General features: G+C 49.8%; 5 protein-coding genes and 1 non-coding gene across 6 annotated transcripts; 2 read left to right on the top strand and 4 right to left on the bottom strand.

Annotated features, from left to right (window-relative positions):
• Nucleotides 1-2,970: 2,970 nt before the first annotated feature.
• On the bottom strand, nt 2,971-5,212 carry AFUA_1G03195 (Zn(II)2Cys6 transcription factor domain-containing protein). The gene is made up of 3 exons (XM_077803801.1): nt 4,325-5,212; nt 3,923-4,268; nt 2,971-3,870 (listed from the first exon to the last, which is right to left on the bottom strand). Exons 1-3 carry the CDS (start codon nt 4,537-4,539, stop codon nt 3,094-3,096), a joined length of 1,338 nt encoding a protein of 445 aa, XP_077659972.1. The 5' UTR covers nt 4,540-5,212; the 3' UTR covers nt 2,971-3,093.
• A 699-nt stretch (nt 5,213-5,911) lies between these two features.
• mfsC (MFS transporter) lies at nt 5,912-7,671 on the top strand (the record flags this gene model as incomplete). The annotated part of the gene is given in 5 exon segments (XM_744976.1): nt 5,912-6,304; nt 6,363-6,501; nt 6,567-7,000; nt 7,064-7,238; nt 7,256-7,671. The coding sequence occupies 5 exon segments, from the start codon at nt 5,912-5,914 to the stop codon at nt 7,669-7,671; spliced, it is 1,557 nt and encodes a 518-aa protein (XP_750069.1).
• Nucleotides 7,672-8,926: 1,255 nt separating this feature from the next.
• On the top strand, nt 8,927-9,932 carry AFUA_1G03180 (GFA family protein). Its single transcript, XM_077803800.1, has 3 exons — nt 8,927-9,102; nt 9,186-9,348; nt 9,434-9,932. Exons 1-3 carry the CDS (start codon nt 9,022-9,024, stop codon nt 9,631-9,633), a joined length of 444 nt encoding a protein of 147 aa, XP_077659971.1. The 5' UTR covers nt 8,927-9,021; the 3' UTR covers nt 9,634-9,932.
• Nucleotides 9,933-10,394: 462 nt separating this feature from the next.
• Nucleotides 10,395-10,491, bottom strand: tS(UGA)1. Its single transcript is given in 2 exon segments — nt 10,395-10,438; nt 10,455-10,491. It is a non-coding gene (tRNA).
• Nucleotides 10,492-13,105: 2,614 nt separating this feature from the next.
• AFUA_1G03170 (putative esterase) lies at nt 13,106-17,204 on the bottom strand. Its single transcript, XM_744974.2, has 4 exons — nt 16,414-17,204; nt 15,441-16,326; nt 14,674-15,372; nt 13,106-14,613 (listed from the first exon to the last, which is right to left on the bottom strand). The coding sequence occupies exons 1-4, from the start codon at nt 16,783-16,785 to the stop codon at nt 13,712-13,714; spliced, it is 2,859 nt and encodes a 952-aa protein (XP_750067.2). The 5' UTR covers nt 16,786-17,204; the 3' UTR covers nt 13,106-13,711.
• Nucleotides 17,205-17,257: 53 nt separating this feature from the next.
• AFUA_1G03160 (uncharacterized protein) lies at nt 17,258-19,223 on the bottom strand. The gene has a single exon (XM_744973.2). The coding sequence runs from the start codon at nt 18,830-18,832 to the stop codon at nt 17,990-17,992; it is 843 nt and encodes a 280-aa protein (XP_750066.2). The 5' UTR covers nt 18,833-19,223; the 3' UTR covers nt 17,258-17,989.
• Nucleotides 19,224-19,406: the final 183 nt, after the last annotated feature.

Below are 19,406 nucleotides of genomic sequence, written 5' to 3'. Positions count from 1 at the left end.
GGAGGAGTACAAGAGGTCAGAGTCATCTGCAGATTGAACCCGAGAATGATGTTCCAGAGTCGTCGACGCATTTCTATTGCCAAGGTCGTCATCTGGGGTAGGCGGCCAGAATCCCTGGGAAGGCCCATGTAGATCGTTTTCCGCAACAGAGCGCCGGCCGTTGGCCTGGAGAGATTGAATGTTCAGCTTTAACTCGTACTTTGGATCCCAGATTCAAAGCTGGGCTTCGTAGACCCACTGAATGGCCGAGGCCCGTAACGAGAACCGGTCATTGTAAGTGACAGCGCCGAGGGCAAGCACAAGTTTAACCTGCATCAGGGAGGTTGTGTCGGGCCTTTCATCCGATATCCAGAGTGTCTCATACTCCCCGCGGAAGGGGGAACGTGCAGGATTCGGTTGATAGATTCCGTCGTTCTGGGGTAATTATCAGCGAGCGTGTCAGCTACCTCTTTAGGAGGCAGTGTGGACGTCGACAGTAACAGTCACACAGGTGCTCGTGCAACTTTGATGCACCAAGCCAGGTCTTTGCATTTCTTGATACCTATCCAGGCCTGAGATGATTCGTCGCGCAGGTAAGTTTCAAGTATACTAAAGTTGTCACGAGCCTTATTGCAGTTTAATTCTGCGTGATCCAGGGACGGGGCAATAAAAAAATAGAAGAGTGTGTGCACTAACCAGACAGGACACCGCTGACGACCCAATGGCTTTGGCCACAAGCGTTTCTTGAGGCTCACATTGTGGGGAATGTGCACTGGGTGACCCGATGCGCCTCTCTTGCGATGGATATGAAGCATTTACCCAAACAAGAGCTCATTGTTTCGATATCCGAGTCAGGATCTGAACCATGAGACGACTGGTTCATGGGCCGGCACTTGCTTGGGCTAGTTGATCCTCAAGTTGTCGGATCCTTAGTTTCAACCGTGCGATCTCGGCACCTTGACTAGCCTGCTCGCTGGTAAGCATCGATACATTCGATGTATCGACTGACACCGAACTCAGTAAGGCTTGGTGGAGTTGACAAACTGGCATTTGATGCACTGCCAATTTGCATCGACTTCTCCCGTTCGACTGTAAGACCTTGTCCAGGAGATCGAGGCGGAGGACCTTGATCCTCGTGGACGCAAGCTGTTTCTGGATCACAGACAATTGCTACATAGTCTCTCTCGACTACATCAGATTTTGCGTCTTCGACAGAGCGTACATGACATTGTCGGCCTTTTGCGCCGCCCCTCAGACAGAATCATGAACTTTGTCATGGAGACAGAGAAATACAGGCATTCTGGCCATCAACTTCAGCGATTCACAACTTCCATGCTGAGCATCACATGGTAATTGAGATGAAAAGGAAAGAGTGGATGGATGGATGGATGATGGCGATGGGTTGAACAGGATAGAGGTTCGGGCTAGCTTTGCCAAATCCGGAAAGTCGAAGCCGAGTCCGCCCCGGTTCCGCTTTATCTCCGCTTGCCCTAAGAACAGGGACTGTGAAGAGTATTTCAAGGCAATGCCGTCTGCACAATGATAGCAGATCCTGACCTTTTGCACTGATAAATGCCTGATCACAAGCAAGGATTTGATCTGTGGAATTCAACGTATTCGACCTACTGTGTCATGTCTGGAACAACTAGCCTAGTGGCTGTCCCAGCTGTCAAGCATGTTGGAGTTAGGGTTATTGGAGTTAGGTCCGTTGAAGAGGTCCGGAAAGCAGAACTACCAGGATATTGAAATCGCCAGAACCACCGCTGGCGTCGTCTGGGAAGATATGCCATTCTTGTTGCTGACATGACGGGGCTACTGGTTCAATGACTGCCCAACGATGAATGATGCTTTGGAGACCGTGCGGCCGCTTTGGTAGCCTTGATGGCTCCAGTTACGCCAATCCCAATCGCAGGATGGAAGACCTTACGGTTGCTGACTTCCTGCTGGTTGTGTGTACTCTTAGATGCAGGAAGCGAGGCACAAGATAGTCCGGCTCTCAAATTGATTAAGGCATGACGGTTTGGATGATCTTGGGCGAGGCGGTGCCATACTTGTCGAGTCAGAGCTAGGCAAAGTCTCCCTTGGGGTTCAGTCACTGGAGATGGATGTACTGGAAGAAAAGTCTGAAGGACATTGATCAAGAAGCTAAGCAAGTTGGCGAGAAGCGTGTCGCGCATCAGGTCTAAGAAACGATAGACATTTAAGACCGGCCAGCCAGGACGGAGATCCTCTAACCTTTAGAAAGGAGTTTAGCATAATATCTCATTGAGAGGTAAGCGGCGAGTAGAACCAAAGCCAGGAAGAGGGTGGTCAAAAATTTGAGGAAGGCACCTAGCAGGTTGCAAATACAGAAACAGAGGCGATGATCAATGCTTGCTACTCTCTCTTTCCTCAGTTATTTGGAATTGTTTCTCTGGTGGCCACGCTTGAAACAAGAGGCCAATAATGAATCAAGTCGGGAGTACACTGCGAAGGTACCCAGTCTAGACCAATGTACGTGTCGCCAAGTGACAGATCATCTAAATAGCCCTCCTGATCGAATTTAAGAGCCGAAGATCACTCCCATCAATTACATTGTTCCGAAACCCAGTAACGCTTAGCGTTGACGAACATCCGGTAGATTGTTATGCTGATAGGCATGCCACAGACCTAGGTGCAGCGTAGCATTCCAGTAACGGGATGCAAGTTTAGGCGGGTACAAAATGTCAAGAACACATGGGTGCCTATTTTGGATGCGAGGCTTTTCTTGACACCAAGGCAGCCTGCGGAGTCTTGCTAACTTAGCCTGTTCCATAAGGCGCGAGCCAGTGGCATGTTAGACACTCTTGGGCGAGTTTCAGGTTTTCGATATGCAGACATCATGGCTACATTCCACTTATAAGTGCATGAACGATCATGAGTGATGAATGATGCTCTCCAAGACAGTCCTTTTCTAGCTTACTTCCATAGAAACAGTAGATCCATTGGTTACACGTGATGACCACGCTGACAGTTTTGCTCTCCTTTGTGTATTTGCGCACTGAACAAGCACATCGCAGAGGGATACATGACTCATTCAGTCCGTGATGCCACTAGCAAACTCCTCGTTGTCAACTTCTGCACTTCAGATATATACTAACGAACCAATATAACACTGTCATTTGGTATTCTCCCAGCTAGTCCGTTCAGCTCAACCTCAAAGCCCTTCACTTGCAGGGTCAGATAAGCCGCATCCAGATTTCCCCGCGGCATCTCGTCCACCCTCTTCTTGAGCTCCTCCACAGTCTGCTTGATATCTGCCAAGTGTTTCTGAATGATCATTGTTGCTATGAAGGTACCAATCTCTACGGAAGCACAGCATCTGCCCAGACGCACTTCTGCGCACACTCCTTGAGCAGACAGGGAGGAGCGACTCCATTCCAGCAAGCGGGAGAGAACCATCATCGCCTGAGTGTCTGCTGTGCAAGAACGACACTTTAGGAGGTGTCGGATAGACGAAAGGATGCGTCGCGAGTGTATCAGTAAAGTATCAATCGATCTAGATTGATCAGCGCTCCTCGGTGCAGTTCGCAGGCTACAGAGGTCGTTGGTTACGGTGGAGAAACAGGCACAGGGCGAACGGGTGCAGGACGTGATGCCGCAGAGAGAATCGTCATATACACAGGATTTCAGCAACGTCGAGTTCGTGATGCCTTGTGCCCCGACTTCCTGGTTTACTGGCAAAACATGGGAATCCAATGGTAGGGATGCGAGACTCGACTCAGAAGGGGTTGTGCTAGGTCGAGAGAGATTTTCATGACGCCCCTCCTCACAAGACAATTTTTCGATGGTTGGTCTAGCATCCTGCTTAGTATTATCGTTTTCCAACTGGGGAGCTATGGCACTCAAGGGCAGTTGAACATTGTCCTGATCCTTCGAGCCCCATTAGTGGCAACATACAACAAACACTTTGGAAGAGACATACAGTGCGAGAAGGGCTTTGTGCGGTAGTCAATGGCCAGTGGTTGTCGAGCCCAAGAAGGTATTCATTAGAAAGGAAAAGGTCTTCTATCGCGGGCTCAAATGAACTGGTCGGGGTACTAATATCACCCGATTCAGATGGGATCTGAAGTAAATGAGGTCTTGCATCCGAACTCGAACCTGCTGTAGTTGGGTTGGATGTGGCCGGCGGTGTGGGCGCTGCTCCCTGGGCTTCATGGATTCTTTTTTTGGCTTCTCTCATGCGCCGCAACCGTTCAATCGTTTTCTTGTTCCTACTGCCCTTTGGTTTCCCGACTTTTGCTTTGTAGCTATAGTGACATCGAAGATCGCTGGCGCCCGCCCAGGGTTAGACCTTGTTTCATGATTGGCTGGGGGATTACCTTACTCTCTGTAACACCGAGCGCACGGAGTCCCTCCTGTACATCGTGTTTTGGCTGCGTGACACCCATCACAGGCTGCTCGAAGCTTGCATGAGCTTTTTCCCTGAGCTCTGGTGCAAACGGTATTATCCTCTGGCTGGTCCTGAGAGTCCGCAGTCTGACTGGCTATTGGGGGAGAGACTCCTAACATTGCATCTAAACTGAGAGTATCCATCGACATTCGACTCAACTGATGTGTATCTTGGGAAGGTTTGGTTAGCCTTTGGAGATCAAACCGGAGACCAACCACACGTAGCTCCAGGGATACGTCTACCCTGAGGCACCTGGGCGACACAGTAGCGCTTTTCGCGCTTTCCGGCCCAGCAAGGTAAAATGTGACACCCTTGTTCCAGTGAAACCACTATGAGTGATAGGAGACATTGGTCTCTTTGATGGACGAGTGAAACTCCAAATGCATTGAGCGCCTCATGTACCCACCGGCCAAGGCACCTTGGCTACTAACAGACTGTACCCTGGTGGTTTGGCGCTTACCATGGCCCGGCTGCATCAGTGGCTGAATACCATGCAACGTGGGCAAAGTGATGGCGGAGCATGTGCTACCTCATAGATAGTTAAATAATCTAACAAGACCTTGTTTGCGACAATCAGTGTTCTTTGAAACCAGCATATTCCGTACTCCGAGGACTTGAAAGAATCATTTGTATAGATTGAATCTTTAGAATAAAGCTGCAATGCTGGTCCGTTAAGTTCCCTCGAAGTTCCCTCGAAGTTCCCTCGTATCGATGCTCCAGCCTCCAGCACTCTGAGAGGGGACATGGGCAAGTTGACTAGTGTTAGCGATCTCTGATCATAGTAAAACAAGGGTAATTCTCATAATCAGACTATAGTCGTACATTAAGAATGGACTCAAGGAGTGTTAATGCCCCCGTTCAGTGTGGGGTGGGCTATTTTAGTTGCTTCTTTCCACTTACAATAACCATTCCCATCACCGGTTTTCGCCAATCCGACAAGCCTCGGACAGTGGTAAGAACAAGGCATGTAGCATTGATTAACCAGGGGCTTATGTCGCAGCCTTTCAGGCAGCCATCTCCAGCGTACATTGGTCCCTAACAGGCAATCCGTGCATGGTGCTAGTAGACATGGCTTGTCCAAATGCAATTGATTGGCGACACATGGCCGAGTACGCATATGTACCTTTCCATATGGATGTACGCCACATAAATGACGATCAGCCGTCGTTGAGAGCCTCTACCAGGATGTCGGGACCCGTCGGTTCACGCTGCTCGACGTTGTGCAAGGAGTAGAGATCAGAAAGCAACCTGGCGTGACCCGGAAAGGTTGCCTCCGCAAGCAGCATCTGGATGATCCTCCAAAAATGATCTGTCTGATCGACTAGTAGTGTAGGCATATTAGCCGTTAACCGGGAGTAGACTCAGCACTATTCGTGGTTCGTCCCTAGTCCCCGTCAGATGTCAAGACAATATTCTCCGAGAGTTTAGGGAACCTTTTAAGAAGGAAATTGCTTTTCTGCGGGCCTCTCCTGCTCCTAAGTTTGCGTGGCGGTTTTCTTGTCTGTTCAGGAGGTGGCTAGGATGACGTCCAACAAAAAATCAAGGCTTCCCCCATATCAACCGGGCGAGCATGTTAGCCCTTCGGTGCATTTGAACTGTGTTCTGCTGACAACCACAGTGGTCAACTTCTTGGATCTCTTTCAACTTTCCTCGGTACTCTTTGCCCTTCCGAATATCCAGCAGGCTCTTGGATTCGCGAGTGAAGATATCAATTGGGTTTTGATTGTATACAACATCACTTTTGCAGCGTTCCTTCTGATTGCTGGACAACTGGGACAGAGGTTCGGGCTGGAAAAGATATTCATTGCCGGCACAGCTACTCTCACCATATCCAACGTTATCAACACGACCGCACCAAACAAAGGTGCCTTGCTGGCCGGTCGTGCCATTTCCGGAGTCGGTGCTGGGTTGACTGTAAGTGAATTCCAGCAGGGCCGAACGGATATGATTCTGATACCTCATCGTTCTTGAGGCCCCGAATGGACTCGCAATCCTCAGCAATACATTCCCAGATCCGGAGTCCCGCAACAAAGCATTGGCCATCTACACTGCATGTGGCCCTCTTGGGTCGACTATCGGCACTGTCGTCGGTTCTCATCTGGCATGTATGTGTCTGCGTCGGCCTAGTGTGTGTAGAGGTTTGATCGTCTCGACTGACTCTTTATAGCTTCAGCAGCAGGCTGGAGATCAATCTTCTGGCTGTGTCTGATCCTCACAGGCCTTTCAACAATACTGGCCTGTTTATTTCTGCCACGGTTTGCAAAGAGAAAGGACATGCCTATTGATATACCCGGTACCGTTGTCTTTACCGCTGGTGTAGCATTACTGGTCTACGGCCTCAATGACAGCTCGCGCAGGGGTTGGACATCCGCTGCAATGCTGACGGGGATTATCCTGGGAGTTTGTCTCCTTTTTGTCTTCCTCTGGGTGGAGGCCAAGGTTTCCAACCCAGCTATCTCCAGTTACCTGTGGAAGTCTGGCCCCTTTCTCGTGATGCTGGTTGCCATTTTCGCCTTTGGAGGGAGCTTTAGTACGTGGTTCTTCATCTCCACCCAACTCTGTGTCAATCTCCTTGGTTACTCTACAATCCTAACCGCCGTGTATTTTCTGGTATGTCTGCCTCCATTCCATTCTCTCTCTCAGATTTGGTGCTCGTGCCTGACCCACACATAGCCCGCTGCCTTTGCCGCTATCGCAAGCGGAGTTTTTGCTACCCCCCTCATACGACTCGCAGGGGAGAAGAACATCCTCGTGGCCGGGCTAGCCATCACCGCCGCTGGTGCTGTCGCCTGGGCATTTGCTGGACCCCGGATCGGGCCGGCGGTACCCACCACGGGGAGGGATACTGGTATTCCATCGTTGCAGCCATCATCTTTGTGATCGGCAGTCCCGTCGCTCTTGTGCCGACTCAAAGTATTCTTCTCCGCGAGGTCGAAGCGGGGAACCATGCGGTTGCGGGTGCGCTGTTCAATACCGCCTACCAGGTGGGTGCGAGCGTCATTCTGGCCGGGGCGAATGCTTTGATGGATAGGAGCCGCGCGAATGTACAGGGGGTGAGGCAGGTTACCATAGACGGGTACTTGAACGCCTTTTGGTTGATAGCTGGTGTGCTTGGGGCTGCCGCGTTGACTGTTATGGTTTGCTATTGGCCTGGGAAAGATGACCTGGTAGAGAGGCAGACGGAAGAGGCCAATGCAGTGGGGCCTCTTGCAGTGGACAAAGTGGACACGAGCAAAGATGCAACTGCGAGTGCCAGGAGTGTCGCAGACACAAGGCTGTGATCCGTTACAAGACGTGCCCTGGGGGCTTTAACCTTGTTCGCTATTAGACCAGGCGTCAATGAGACTGAAATGGCTAGCTGGCCCTTTCAATGAAAGGCGAGACATCCAGAAAGAACTGAAATGCTCAGGAGACTGAAATCGACGACTTCATCACCATCAACTTCCCAGCCTATATCTGTCATAAACCCACGGAGTCATATTCCCAGCACTTTTGTATGATATCAGCTGGGGTATATCATTCAAGGACAGACCAGTGACGCTGCAATGGCTCTCCTAGGCAACATAAAATCTTTCTACGACAATCCTCGTGGTCCGCTCTCCGCGCATCTATCGTCAGATCACATACAACTTCCCCAGCAGTTGAATTCCATTCAAGCAACATTTTCCAATTACACCCTGGATACAGCACAGACGATTCCAGATTTTTCTGCTTGACCGATCAGCACAAGAGTAACTGTCCTAGATTACAAGACCGGATTCGGCATTGATGGCCGACGCAGTTTCATAGGTAATCGTCCTAACAGCATATAACTCATCAATCTCGGTCGAATTCCAGCCCTCAGAGCCACAACACAGTCGTCTATAATGCCGTTGTAATGCAGAATACACAGTTGATGGCCAAGTCGTTCATAGATGCCTCTAGTCGGGCACGGAGGAGCAGGAATTGTTCAACTGATTGGTCAGCTAACCCAATGTTCTTCAATTCATTAATGCCCCTTAAGCTTGCTGTCGGTTTATTACTTACATTCAAAGGCAATAGATTAATGATACAAAGGGATCATATGCCATGGTGGCTGTCGAAAAGTTCCCCTCTGGAGATACTCGCACGGTTTGTTAGCTCATAACCAAAGAACGCTACTCTATAATCAGGTAGTCAGACTAAATCATTGTCTAAAAATAGATTTCTTACTCCAGGATGATGGCATTATTATTATGCATGATGGTAGATGCACAAAATCTAATACATTTCTGCCTCGCTGCCCCTGTATACATCTGCCGCAGTACCATAACCCTAAGCCCAGCATGACACCGAGGCTGCCCTATCCTGAATACAACAAAACAATAACCAAAAATATCCGCAAGAACTTGGGACAAGTTGGAAGTAGTAATTATTTCCTGCATAGCAATTGTTGACTACAATGCTTACTATTCTCAACAATCACATGTTGGGGTCAACGATGCCGGCGATTACAGTCATACTATTGGGTCGCTCGGGTAAGAGTCCAAGTACAGCTTACGCTCCCAGTAGATAAATGTTCGCTCAGGCTGAGTAGTAGAAAAGTGTGAAATTTTCCTCACGAAGACCTTCTCAGGCATCACAGGTTCATATATCAGACATTTCCTGCTCAAATGGCTACTCCGACTACCGCTACTGGCGGCTGTTTCTGCGGAAATGTCCGCATTGAATATAGCGGCCAACCCATGACGTCGGTTGGTCTATCTCCAGCTCCAACAAATTGTGTCAGCTCGTTGTGATTGACCTAATCTAATATTTCCCCTGCTCTGCCGTTTAGGGACTCTGCCACTGCCGTGACTGCCGGAAGCTCACCGGCTCTCTCTACTCATACAATTTGGTCGTCAAACGGACCGACCTGAAAATAACCGGGAGCCCGAAAGAACTGCCCAAGATAGCGGACAGCGGAAGACATATCAAGAACTATTTCTGCGGAGATTGCGGTGTGTCCAATCCAGTCCTATCCTACCCCCCCCCCCAACCCCCCCTTTTGGAATTGGAAAGACGGTATCTGATGAGATCGCCTAGGCACACCGCTCTACGGGCTGAGAATGAATTCTGATGGCGTTCTTGATCAGACGACCATCCTCCGGGCTGGGATATTCGATGATATTGGTGTTCTGAATCAGAGGAAGCCTGAAGCGGAAATATTCACCTGCGGACGTGTAAGCTGGTTGAGTCCTGTGGAAGGGACTGATCAGTTTGTGGGCATGGTGCCTCTGCCATGATTCGATGGTTGAGCTTCGAAGGGTAAAGCTACTGGGCCTGCAGACAACTATAGTGAGAGCAGACGTATCTTATGCATCAGCGAAAGTCAGGGTGGACGAAGAGGCCACACTTTAAGTACAGCTTACAGAGGCAATTGTGTAGCAAGGTCTAGTGGAATTCAGAATTCAAGGCAGATGGCCCTGTCTAACGGAATCTGTAGGAGGATTTGTTAGTGCTATAGGATACTTTCGGCCATATATAGATCATCTATCTTTAATCAACATGGCAGAAACCAAGAGCAGGCGTTACTCGGCCACCATGCTGCAATTGCGGACTATTGAGCTTAGCTTGTCAGGTAATAGAATGCCTGGATGATATACACCGGCAAAGAGCTTAGTTATTGCGTGGTTGTACTAAACACTACTGCAGTAGGGTACATACTTACGGGACTCAAACAAGGTAAAATACTCAAGGGCACGATCCAATGATTGACACAGCGGGAGTTACCATTTACATGGAGTAGGTAAAAGAGCTGGGAATTTGGAAAATGATAAACCGCGCGAGAACGCGACTCTCAAGAGAAATGAGGGCAAGAGATGATATCCTACTTGGAAAACACCCAGGTATTGAGTCGTCCTCCCTAAGACTGGACTCCACTTTCGACAGAGCCCGTTTCATTTACATCACCCAATCAGAATCAAAGAAATTACTCAGCCATCTTTCTAACCATAATTCAAGTTCCAGATTGAAATCGGATTAAAAAAAAAGGGAAAAAAAGAAACGACAAGGGCCGGATTCGAACCGACGATCCCTAGGGAATCAGCTATTGAGTTTGCTCAAATTCAAAACTGACGCCTTAACCACTCGGCCACCTTGCCTGTTGTTGATGTATTCGTGGTTGATGTCACTTATCATGGCGAGAAGATAAATTTGCTCGGTCGAAGTGAACTCGAGCTTTTGCGCCATGACGATACAACTTTTTGTTGGCAACTGTGATTTCAGACGTCAACGACAATGTCTCTGGTCAGATAGTCGATTCTTAGGTAGTGAGACATGGCCATAACCACACCAAGGTCTGGAGCAAGTTTGGGCTAAGTCCAATTCTTCAGTGGAGAGAGCTCATGTGTTGTCGGGTGTGGGAATATATATATTAAAAACACAACCCATAGGATTTCATCATATACCCGAACATATAATCATTAAGAGGGATAAATCCAAGTACACGTATAATTGATAGGTCGATGTCATATATTTACTGGATTTGATTTATTAATTAAATACCTCTCACTGCCCCCACGCTCATGTTAGGAGATGTTGAAGCAACCGTTAAGAACGCTCGACATTTTTCCCTCTCTATTTCTAACCATAATCGCCTTAGTACGATTATTGAGAGTCTTCACTCCATGCTGCGCGTGGCCTCGAGAGCACCACGCCTGTCGCGAGAAGACAACGAAAATAATGAGCGAACCACGGCCCTCGTCAGAATCTGCTCAGGAAGACCACCCGTTCTCCTGCAGGCGCCTCTGACGAGTCTAGCATCACTGATTCGGGCCTCGCTGGTTATCTTGAACTCTTCTGTGCAGCATAATCTGTTGTTCTTGATCTGTTTTATGACAGAGTACATGTCTCAATCGCTACGGGAGAACAAGACGGCCACATCCCCGCAACCATAGCCAATGTAAATAGAGACCTCATTGCCAAGTACTCTCCGACGCAACGCATTTTCGCCTCGTGGCATCGAATTTCTCCACCCATGCATTTGATCTGGCCCTGGATCCCCACGTGGCGTTCTTGGCGATGAGATCCATATCATGGATCATGTGATATAATCCTGTTAAGGATGTAATCCATGGCATGCAAGGTAGTATTGAGGTATCTACTTAAGTAAATTGATACTTAGTTTAACAGGCCAACACTCATATGTTGAAGCAGTGGTAGTAGCTTATGTCCATATACAGCAGCACAACTATATAAAGGGCATCTGCTGGTTCCGTGCCTGTACATTTAGAAGCTCAAGCCCCAGAACGCGCGCCACTGAAGTGTTCTAATTACTTCAAATTACTTCAATATAGGGTATACTAGGACTAGCTGCCCTCACACCGTACTATCTAGCGTACTATCTAGATCTAATGAAAACATATTGCTTTGGTTTTTGGATGGCTCCAAACGTTCGAACACGTCGAGCGGATGGGATGGGCGGCTGACCCAAGAATTATGTTAATTACTGCGTAGTAACTGCTAAATCCTTAGGCTCTGCGCGTCACATCTGCCTTGTGATAATGCATTCATGTTGTGTGGCTAGGAGTTGGTGAGCATCCCGTTAAGAACATGTTTTCCGAACTAACATATATAAGATAGAAATAGGGGAAACGAACAGCTTGGTGAGAACCAAGTGATTTGTCCGCCTTTTTTTTTTTTTTTTTTTGAACATCTCAGTTACAGACAGATCAACCTCCGACGGTGCGAGACCAGTCTGCTCGTTTCGTCAGACTGGGTTCTAGACTGGTGGTTGCTTGAGTCTGATCCTCGGAAGAAATACAGAACAGTCTTGGGCCCAGAGCTAAAGTAAACCAAATCTGCGACAGCGTGGCAGCAGGACCCAGCTGTCAGAGCTAATAGGGCCGACTGGGCGTTGATCCAATGTCTTGCAATTCAATCCTTTGTCCATGGAGCCTGACCTGGTTACCTTCCCCTGAGAAAAACACAAATGGCCGTCAGCATTGTCGTAGGGGAGATCACCTGTTCGATGGAGTAGCGAGTTCGATCTGTTGACCATGATTCTTGACCTGATTGTCTTCACGGCAAACATTTTGAAGGGCGCCGGCCGCCGGGTTGTACCTCACCAAGTCTTTTGTCCTGTAGAATCGGTGACACTGGAAGACTGGAAATGCCGAGGGCCAGGACAGCGGCTGTTCCATGAAGCCTTCTGCAGCAGTTTTATTAAGATAGCCTCTCGCTCCAGGTCTGTATATCTCCGGGGTTCATGGGCTCTCCGCCGTAACCAATGTTTTTACCCCTGGTACCTGGTCCGGCGAGAGTAGTAGTCGTGCAACCGACGGTGTAAGTTCTCACCAGTTTACATGAGAATGAGACTCCCGAATGGTGTTAGCCAGCTGGTCTAAGCTCTGGCTTTCCGACGGGATGCATATACAACCCCAACCAAAAAAGGCTGACTACCTGTCTTGGTGCGCATCTAGGGGCCTCGGGAAATAAAGCCATCCAATATGCGTTGCAGGGCGTGCGCAATACATATTAGACCGGAGCAGCCTTTCATGCGCAGTTTTCCTCTTTCTTGTGGAGGTTCACAGACGAGATCATCTCGAGGGTAATGCCAAGTCTATTAATATCCTCTGTATTCTGGTATAATTGAGGGGAGCAGTATTCATTCTGTCAGTATCATGGGCCAGGACGCTATTGTTAAGTCTCGAAAGCAATCAAAAACCAAGTCTGCATTTGCATACTTTCAGTCTATAGTTATAGGCTTCTAGAGGCCATGATTATCAGGACAAGTAAATAAGGTAAGTTAATAAATATAGAGGTTAGCTAATCTTCAAATAGGGATTAGTTATATCCTGGCTGGTTAGTAGTGAATCCCAGCTTTTGTATGTTTTCCCTAGTCTTCGTTCATGCTGATTTCTTCACACCTCGTCTCCCGGCTCAACTGAAGCTGACTTGAACTGCCTGAAGCTTGATACTACGTGCCTAGTGAGTAGTGACACTGCTCAACCCTATCTGCTGACATGTCCTCTATCAGCAGCGCTCTCCTGGTGTGTGATGGACAGGTTTCAGTCCTTCAGTCCCACTGTGTATTCTTATCGACAAAAGGTGATGACTCAATCCCTACTGCGCGTTGGACGAATGCAGGCTCAAATCTCTGGAACAACAACTGGACACCTATCATCCACATTCCTGGTAACGAAACGCGAACCAGGTGGCGGCATATCGAATTGGCCAACCCTTTTATGTTTATTTCAAGTAATCAATGCCGCCGCATTGCTATTGCTACTACTACTAGAGCAACTAGAGCAATACGTCCCATTAGACTCCTGCGGATCAGCCGCATCTTGCATTCCTTCTAGGATCGTCTGCACCTCGGCCCTAGTGAGGGACGACGTCGATGCTGGCAGGAGATACAGGTAGATTGGGGTCAGTGATTGGGCCGTCATCGCCTGTGTGATCTTTGATGGCACATTGGTTGTACCATGTCTGCGCGGTGTTGTTGATGGAATCCCAAATGCTATGCATGTCGGCACGGCCATCCCCGTCGAGATCAGGGAAATAAGTGCACGAGCCTTCCACAGCCCCTTGGTACCTGGGGCCTTGCGGTCCCCATTCGTATCGGGATCCCTTGATATCCCGGCGGCCAAGGTTATACCAGACCGACCCGTCTCCCGAGAACTTGTCGGTCCAGATCATGTCTGCCTTTCCGTCGCCGTTCACGTCGGCCCAGTGGAGATTGGCCCTGTCCTTCTGCTCGGAGGACTTGAATTGATCAATGTACTCCCATCCATCGTCCCCATTAACCCAGCCCCAGGTGCGGCCGTCCTTCTCAACGCACAGGTAATCGGCCTTGCCGTTCCCAGAAACGTCCGCAAAATGGACCGGACGGTCAAAGAAACCAAGGCCTCGGTGCTCGGGGCAGTAGAGCTGGGTTGCGGCACTACTATGGTACTCCCAGTTAAACCGCCCGGTTTCTTTGATCATGTTCCGCCACACTTGGACCTTGTTCTGATTGTCGGGGTCGGTCCAAATGATATCGCAGGCTCCGTCGCCATCCCAGTCCGCGAGATGCAGATCGCGCCGGTCAAGTTTGGTGCCAATTTGCTCCTTGGTCGGGTCGAAGATGATCTGATTGCCTCCCCAGAAGCTTGACCCGTCCGTGGGTACTTCAACCAGGCCGCGATTCGGATAGAGGCGCATACGGCCGGTTGAATGGATCCACACGTAGTCCATCATCCCGTTGTTGTGGCCCATCATATTACAATACCTGTCTCCGTCGGCTGCGTCGATTAGCAATTAAGTCTTTTATATAAGAACTTTCTTCGCACACACTCACATACCTTTGATCTTAGCCCCTCCCGCCCCCTTGCTCTTCCACACATGAATGCGATACATCGGCCCAAGATTTTTGTCAGAAGTATCCTTCTCGATGAACACATAGTCCTGTCTCCCGAGCTCTCCAAAATCCGCCGCCTCTCCATATATCCTAGCAAAGTACACCTGATCCCGTAATCCGGATGTCCCGAATAACCCTCCCATCCCGGGATGTGTCGGGCCAGAATTCGCATCTTGGTAGAACCCCTGGCGCCAGACGACGTTCAATCCGTCACCAACCTCTCCTTTGATGCAGCTCCGGGAGTTTGTGTAGGTTGTTGTCGCGCCATCATCGTCAACCCACATCCAGTCGTCGCGCCCATCGCCGTTTATATCTTCGAACCGCACGCCGCGGGGGTCACCCATGCCTTTGCCGGTGAAGCGCTTGCCCAGCGGCTGCCAGTATGCCGGGACGTCTTCGATCCATCCGTTCCGCCAGCATGTGATGTCGCCGTTATCCGCCAACACACAGTAGTCGGCGCGGCCATCGCCGTCGATGTCAGCAAGACGCACATGCGCCTGATCGTGTCCTTCCGAACTCTTCCAGAGTCCGATATCGGTGAAGGATGGAGGCTTGTTCCTGCCAGCATCCCCGTCTCCATTGTTGATGCTTGCGTAGGTAGTCCCATCCAAGGCAATGCAGATGTAATCGTCAAGCCCGTCACCTATAATGTGGCGACCAAGAAATCAGTCCCAGCTAATCCTTCCTCCGCGGACAGACCACAGGGCTCACCATTCACATCAATAAAATGCACACCTCCAGGGTTACAGTTATTATGAGTCGAGAATGAACCCCCCTTGGTAAACTCCTTCTTTTCAGTGTGAACATGATTCGTGTAAGGAACAAACGTTACCGCCCCAGATTCAGTATCCTTCTGGAAGATGATCAAGTCATCATACTCCCTCGTATAAAGCCTGCCGAAGAAAAAGAACAGCTCGTCATCATCTCGGTAGGGATCGAGGGCTCCCTTTCCGGCGCGCACACTGAACAATGCCCCGCTATACTCGCTGTCGTGTCGATAGATCCCGTCATCTTCACCAGTCCCTTGCTGCGTGAACCCGCCCGCGTAGACTCCGCTCCCGTACTCCTTATCGCAGGTCCCCGGGGGTGAGATACTGAGGTCCGCCGGCTCGACGATGAGTCCCGCTTTCGCGGCGTCGTAGATCGCATTGTACCAGATGTCCGCCATCTGGGAGTACCCGTAGTCATTGGGGTGCTTGTTATCGGCGTAGCTATCGGGGTACTTGATCCAGTTATTCCCGGGACTCGGGGCCGGGGGATCCATATCTGCCAGCACGATGGAGACATTCTGCCCGGCTCGCATGTTCGAGACCAGTGCTCGGTATTGTGCATTGACAGAGGGCCTGTTGGCTTCGACGGATGTGGAACCGGAGGGAATCAGGGTTGACAGGACGATCAGCGTGCGGGCCATATCGGGGGCATGGATGAGGGTTTCGATTAAGGATCGCATGCGCGCGCCCGCGTTCGCTGGGTCGATGTTGCGATCGCAGTCGTTGGTGCCGGCGTTGATGAGCACAACGTTCGGTTTGTAGACGAGAGAGTTGGTGGCAGCTGTGTGGACTTGGGTTATCACGTCGCCGCTGTGGGCTTCTACGTCCTATTTTTTTTCCCCACCCCCGCATGTGTATATGTTAAATGTCTGTCTATCTGCTGTTGGGAAGGGGGATGAGGGGGAGATACATACATTGTCTCTCATGTCACCGTTGGATTTACTGCCGACCATGTCGACTTCCCAGCCTTCGAAGCGGAGTTTGTCACGTAGAGGCTTGCGATATCCATTTCCGGTTGAGGATAGGTATCCCCAGGTGATTGATGCGCCCAGAGGGAGGATTCGTAACGGGACTTTCGGGGCATCATCTCGTTCTGCTATGGACGGATGCCATCCAGCCGCGTCAAAGTCTATATTTCTCGAATGGGTCGTGGATCGCGTAGCAGAGGCAGCTGCTCCTGTGACCATGGATGATAGAAGAGACAGAAACAGATTCAAGACCGTAAAGAAGAGTAGATGCGCCATGATCAGGACTGTTTTTGCTAGCACCTTCCATTCCCCTTCCATACTGCGAGTCGCTTTAATATTTCCACAGGTCTCCAGCCATCTGTAATGTGCTAAAGGTTTCCTCCTATGTGCCGTTCGCAATATTGGGGGCCGTAACCCTGTGGACCCGGTCCACAAGCGGTGATTGAGCCTTGTGAGCCTTGCAATGGGCTTGTCGCCTCATGTGGGGAGCAACCAATCACTAGCCCGAATATGGTATCGGGATGCACCAGAATAGTACCAAAGCATGAGACTCTGGCATCCTTCAAGGCGATACAGGGGGCCCTAACCCCGTGGCGGGGATACGGAGTACAGATGCGGTGATGGCGTCATGTAATGGGCTTTTCGGCATAATGTGGGGTTCGACTGCTAAACTGAGTGGCAGGGAAGCAGCTTATGGCAGCTTATGGCATGACAAGCAATGGGGCTTGAAGGCTCAGTTGAGAGTACAGAGTAGGCGCTGGGACCTGCATAGGATAGATATCATTGGATTGTCCATTGGATATCCCATAACTTTTTTGATTCTCCTTGATTCTCGGAATAAGCCGCAATCCTTGGGAAGATATCTTCGCACACGTTGTCTGTCAAGTTTGACCCTTGTGGCTTTGATCCTGTTATTAAAGGATGACTCGACCAACACTTCCTAACTGGATAAGGATATGCATGCACTAGTTTGCTTAGACTTCTCCATCAGCGCGCCCCTTCCCCTGAAATACCTGTGTATGCCACAGATCCAGTGTATCCAACTTCAGAATCCTCTCATGACACCTCCACTGCCTACACCCTCTTCAACCGATCGGCGTAATATAACACTTTACCACCATGATGAAACCCCCACGACCGGAGACTGGTAGAACTGGTGCCAGCTTCTGGCAGTTTGTGATGAGATTTTAGTCCTCGTCAGGCAAGCCATCCACCACCTGCACACCAATTTCCACCACAAATCATCGGTCCTGGGTCTGAGGGGCTGGCGTATCAGGCTGGAAGTATTTGCCGGTTGTCGATGATGCGTTTTATGCGGTGGGTCAATGGGATTTGTTTTGGTGCATGGTTTGGTGGCTTTTGGAGGGATGCCAGGCATGAGACAGTCCATGCTGGGGGATATTTTCTAATTTAATGCTCCTTGGAAACCTTTGTATATCTAATACGAATTACTGCGAGACCGAACCATAATATGCCTGGAGCCCGGTATTTATAAGCCGACAGACAGTGGCGAACGGACAAATCAATCATCGCTCTGTTGTGCAGTTGGTGTAATGAAGCGAAGTACTTCTCCCCAAAGAAACAACCCTAGGCTTACCCCCAGTACCGCAACCGCAAAGATAAATACAGAAGGTCCTGGAGCAAAAGACTGCCAGCTTCCAAGTACGAATGGCGACACTAAACCTCCAAGATTCTCCATAAAAGTCAATGCCGAGATCGCTCGCGATGCATCTGGCGTGAGTGAAACAAAATGGCCCTTGAAGAACGCTGGCAGAGCTAGCCCTGCGGCTGCAACGGAGACAGCTAGGTATAGTTGACCAGCATTCCGTACTTGTGTGATGCCGATGAGAGCATGCATCTGTATGACTAGTGCTGCGAGTATAGCAGTGCTGTCTGTAGGCCTCTCTGAGTTCAGCCTTAGCCATCGCACGCGGGGCATGATGAATACTTTAAGGAAAAGAGACACACTGGCACACGCAGCAGCAATGGACACAAGCAGGCCATTTTGAAACGCACTAAAATGCAGCCGGATTGAGGCAAATACCATGATTGCCGGGAAGAGATGGGCCTGGACAGCGGTATAAAGCAGCAGGGACAGTCCGTAGGGGATGGCATGGGGATGGTCAAGGAATGATCGAAGTGGGGAGAGCAGGATACCAACGCCTGAAAGAATTTTTGATGAATATGTTTCCACCTGAGGCATAGCCTGCGGAGCTGGTATATCGATATAAATAACCAGGTATGCCAGTGTTATGCCAAAGATGGCCAAGGCTGCAGCGAAACTTGCTGTATAGCTCTGAAAGAGGCTCACTGCAACAGGACTAACAGCCGTCCCAAGCATATATAGCCCGAGTGAAGTCGCCATAAGCTGCGAGGCTTTTTGACCAGAGACTGAGGATGGCAAGGTTAGAGAAACATAGATGGTGTTAAGGTTGAAATGAAGCAGGTTATCCGATGCAAGGCCCTCGAAAATGCGTCCTGACACCGCGATGGGTAGACTACGGACGGATACTGCTATGGCCAGCCATGGTCAGCCAACAATCTTAAGATTGGTGAAATTGACTACCTCCAACAACAAGGCACGTTACACTGGTGGCCCGGCACACAATCCAGATTCGCAGGCCAGCTTGTAAATGCTTCTTTACAAGTCGCTCCATTGGTCCAAGGATCATAATGGCTACTACATGGGCAATTCCACTAGCAATAGCAACCGCGGCTGCATAAGAGCTTTGTTCACCATCATTGCAGGAGGTTGGATCCTCGCAGAGGAGAGTAGCGTAGGCGTAAATGGTGGTGGCCGTCGTGGGTTATCACAAATCAGTTTGAAGGAGCTTCGGTGGCCGAAATGGTCAGCACGGAAACCGGCCATAACAAGCCCGCCTTGGCTGGAATCATTGCCAACCTCGCCAGTTTACAGCTGGATTTTGCCTTGTGTATCA

The sequence above is a fragment of the Aspergillus fumigatus genome, chromosome 1, assembly GCF_000002655.1.
Source record: "Aspergillus fumigatus Af293 chromosome 1, whole genome shotgun sequence".
NCBI lineage: Eukaryota > Fungi > Ascomycota > Eurotiomycetes > Eurotiales > Aspergillaceae > Aspergillus > Aspergillus fumigatus.
The sequence above is the reverse complement of the archived record's forward strand: the minus strand, read 5'-3'. Positions and strand labels throughout refer to the sequence as shown.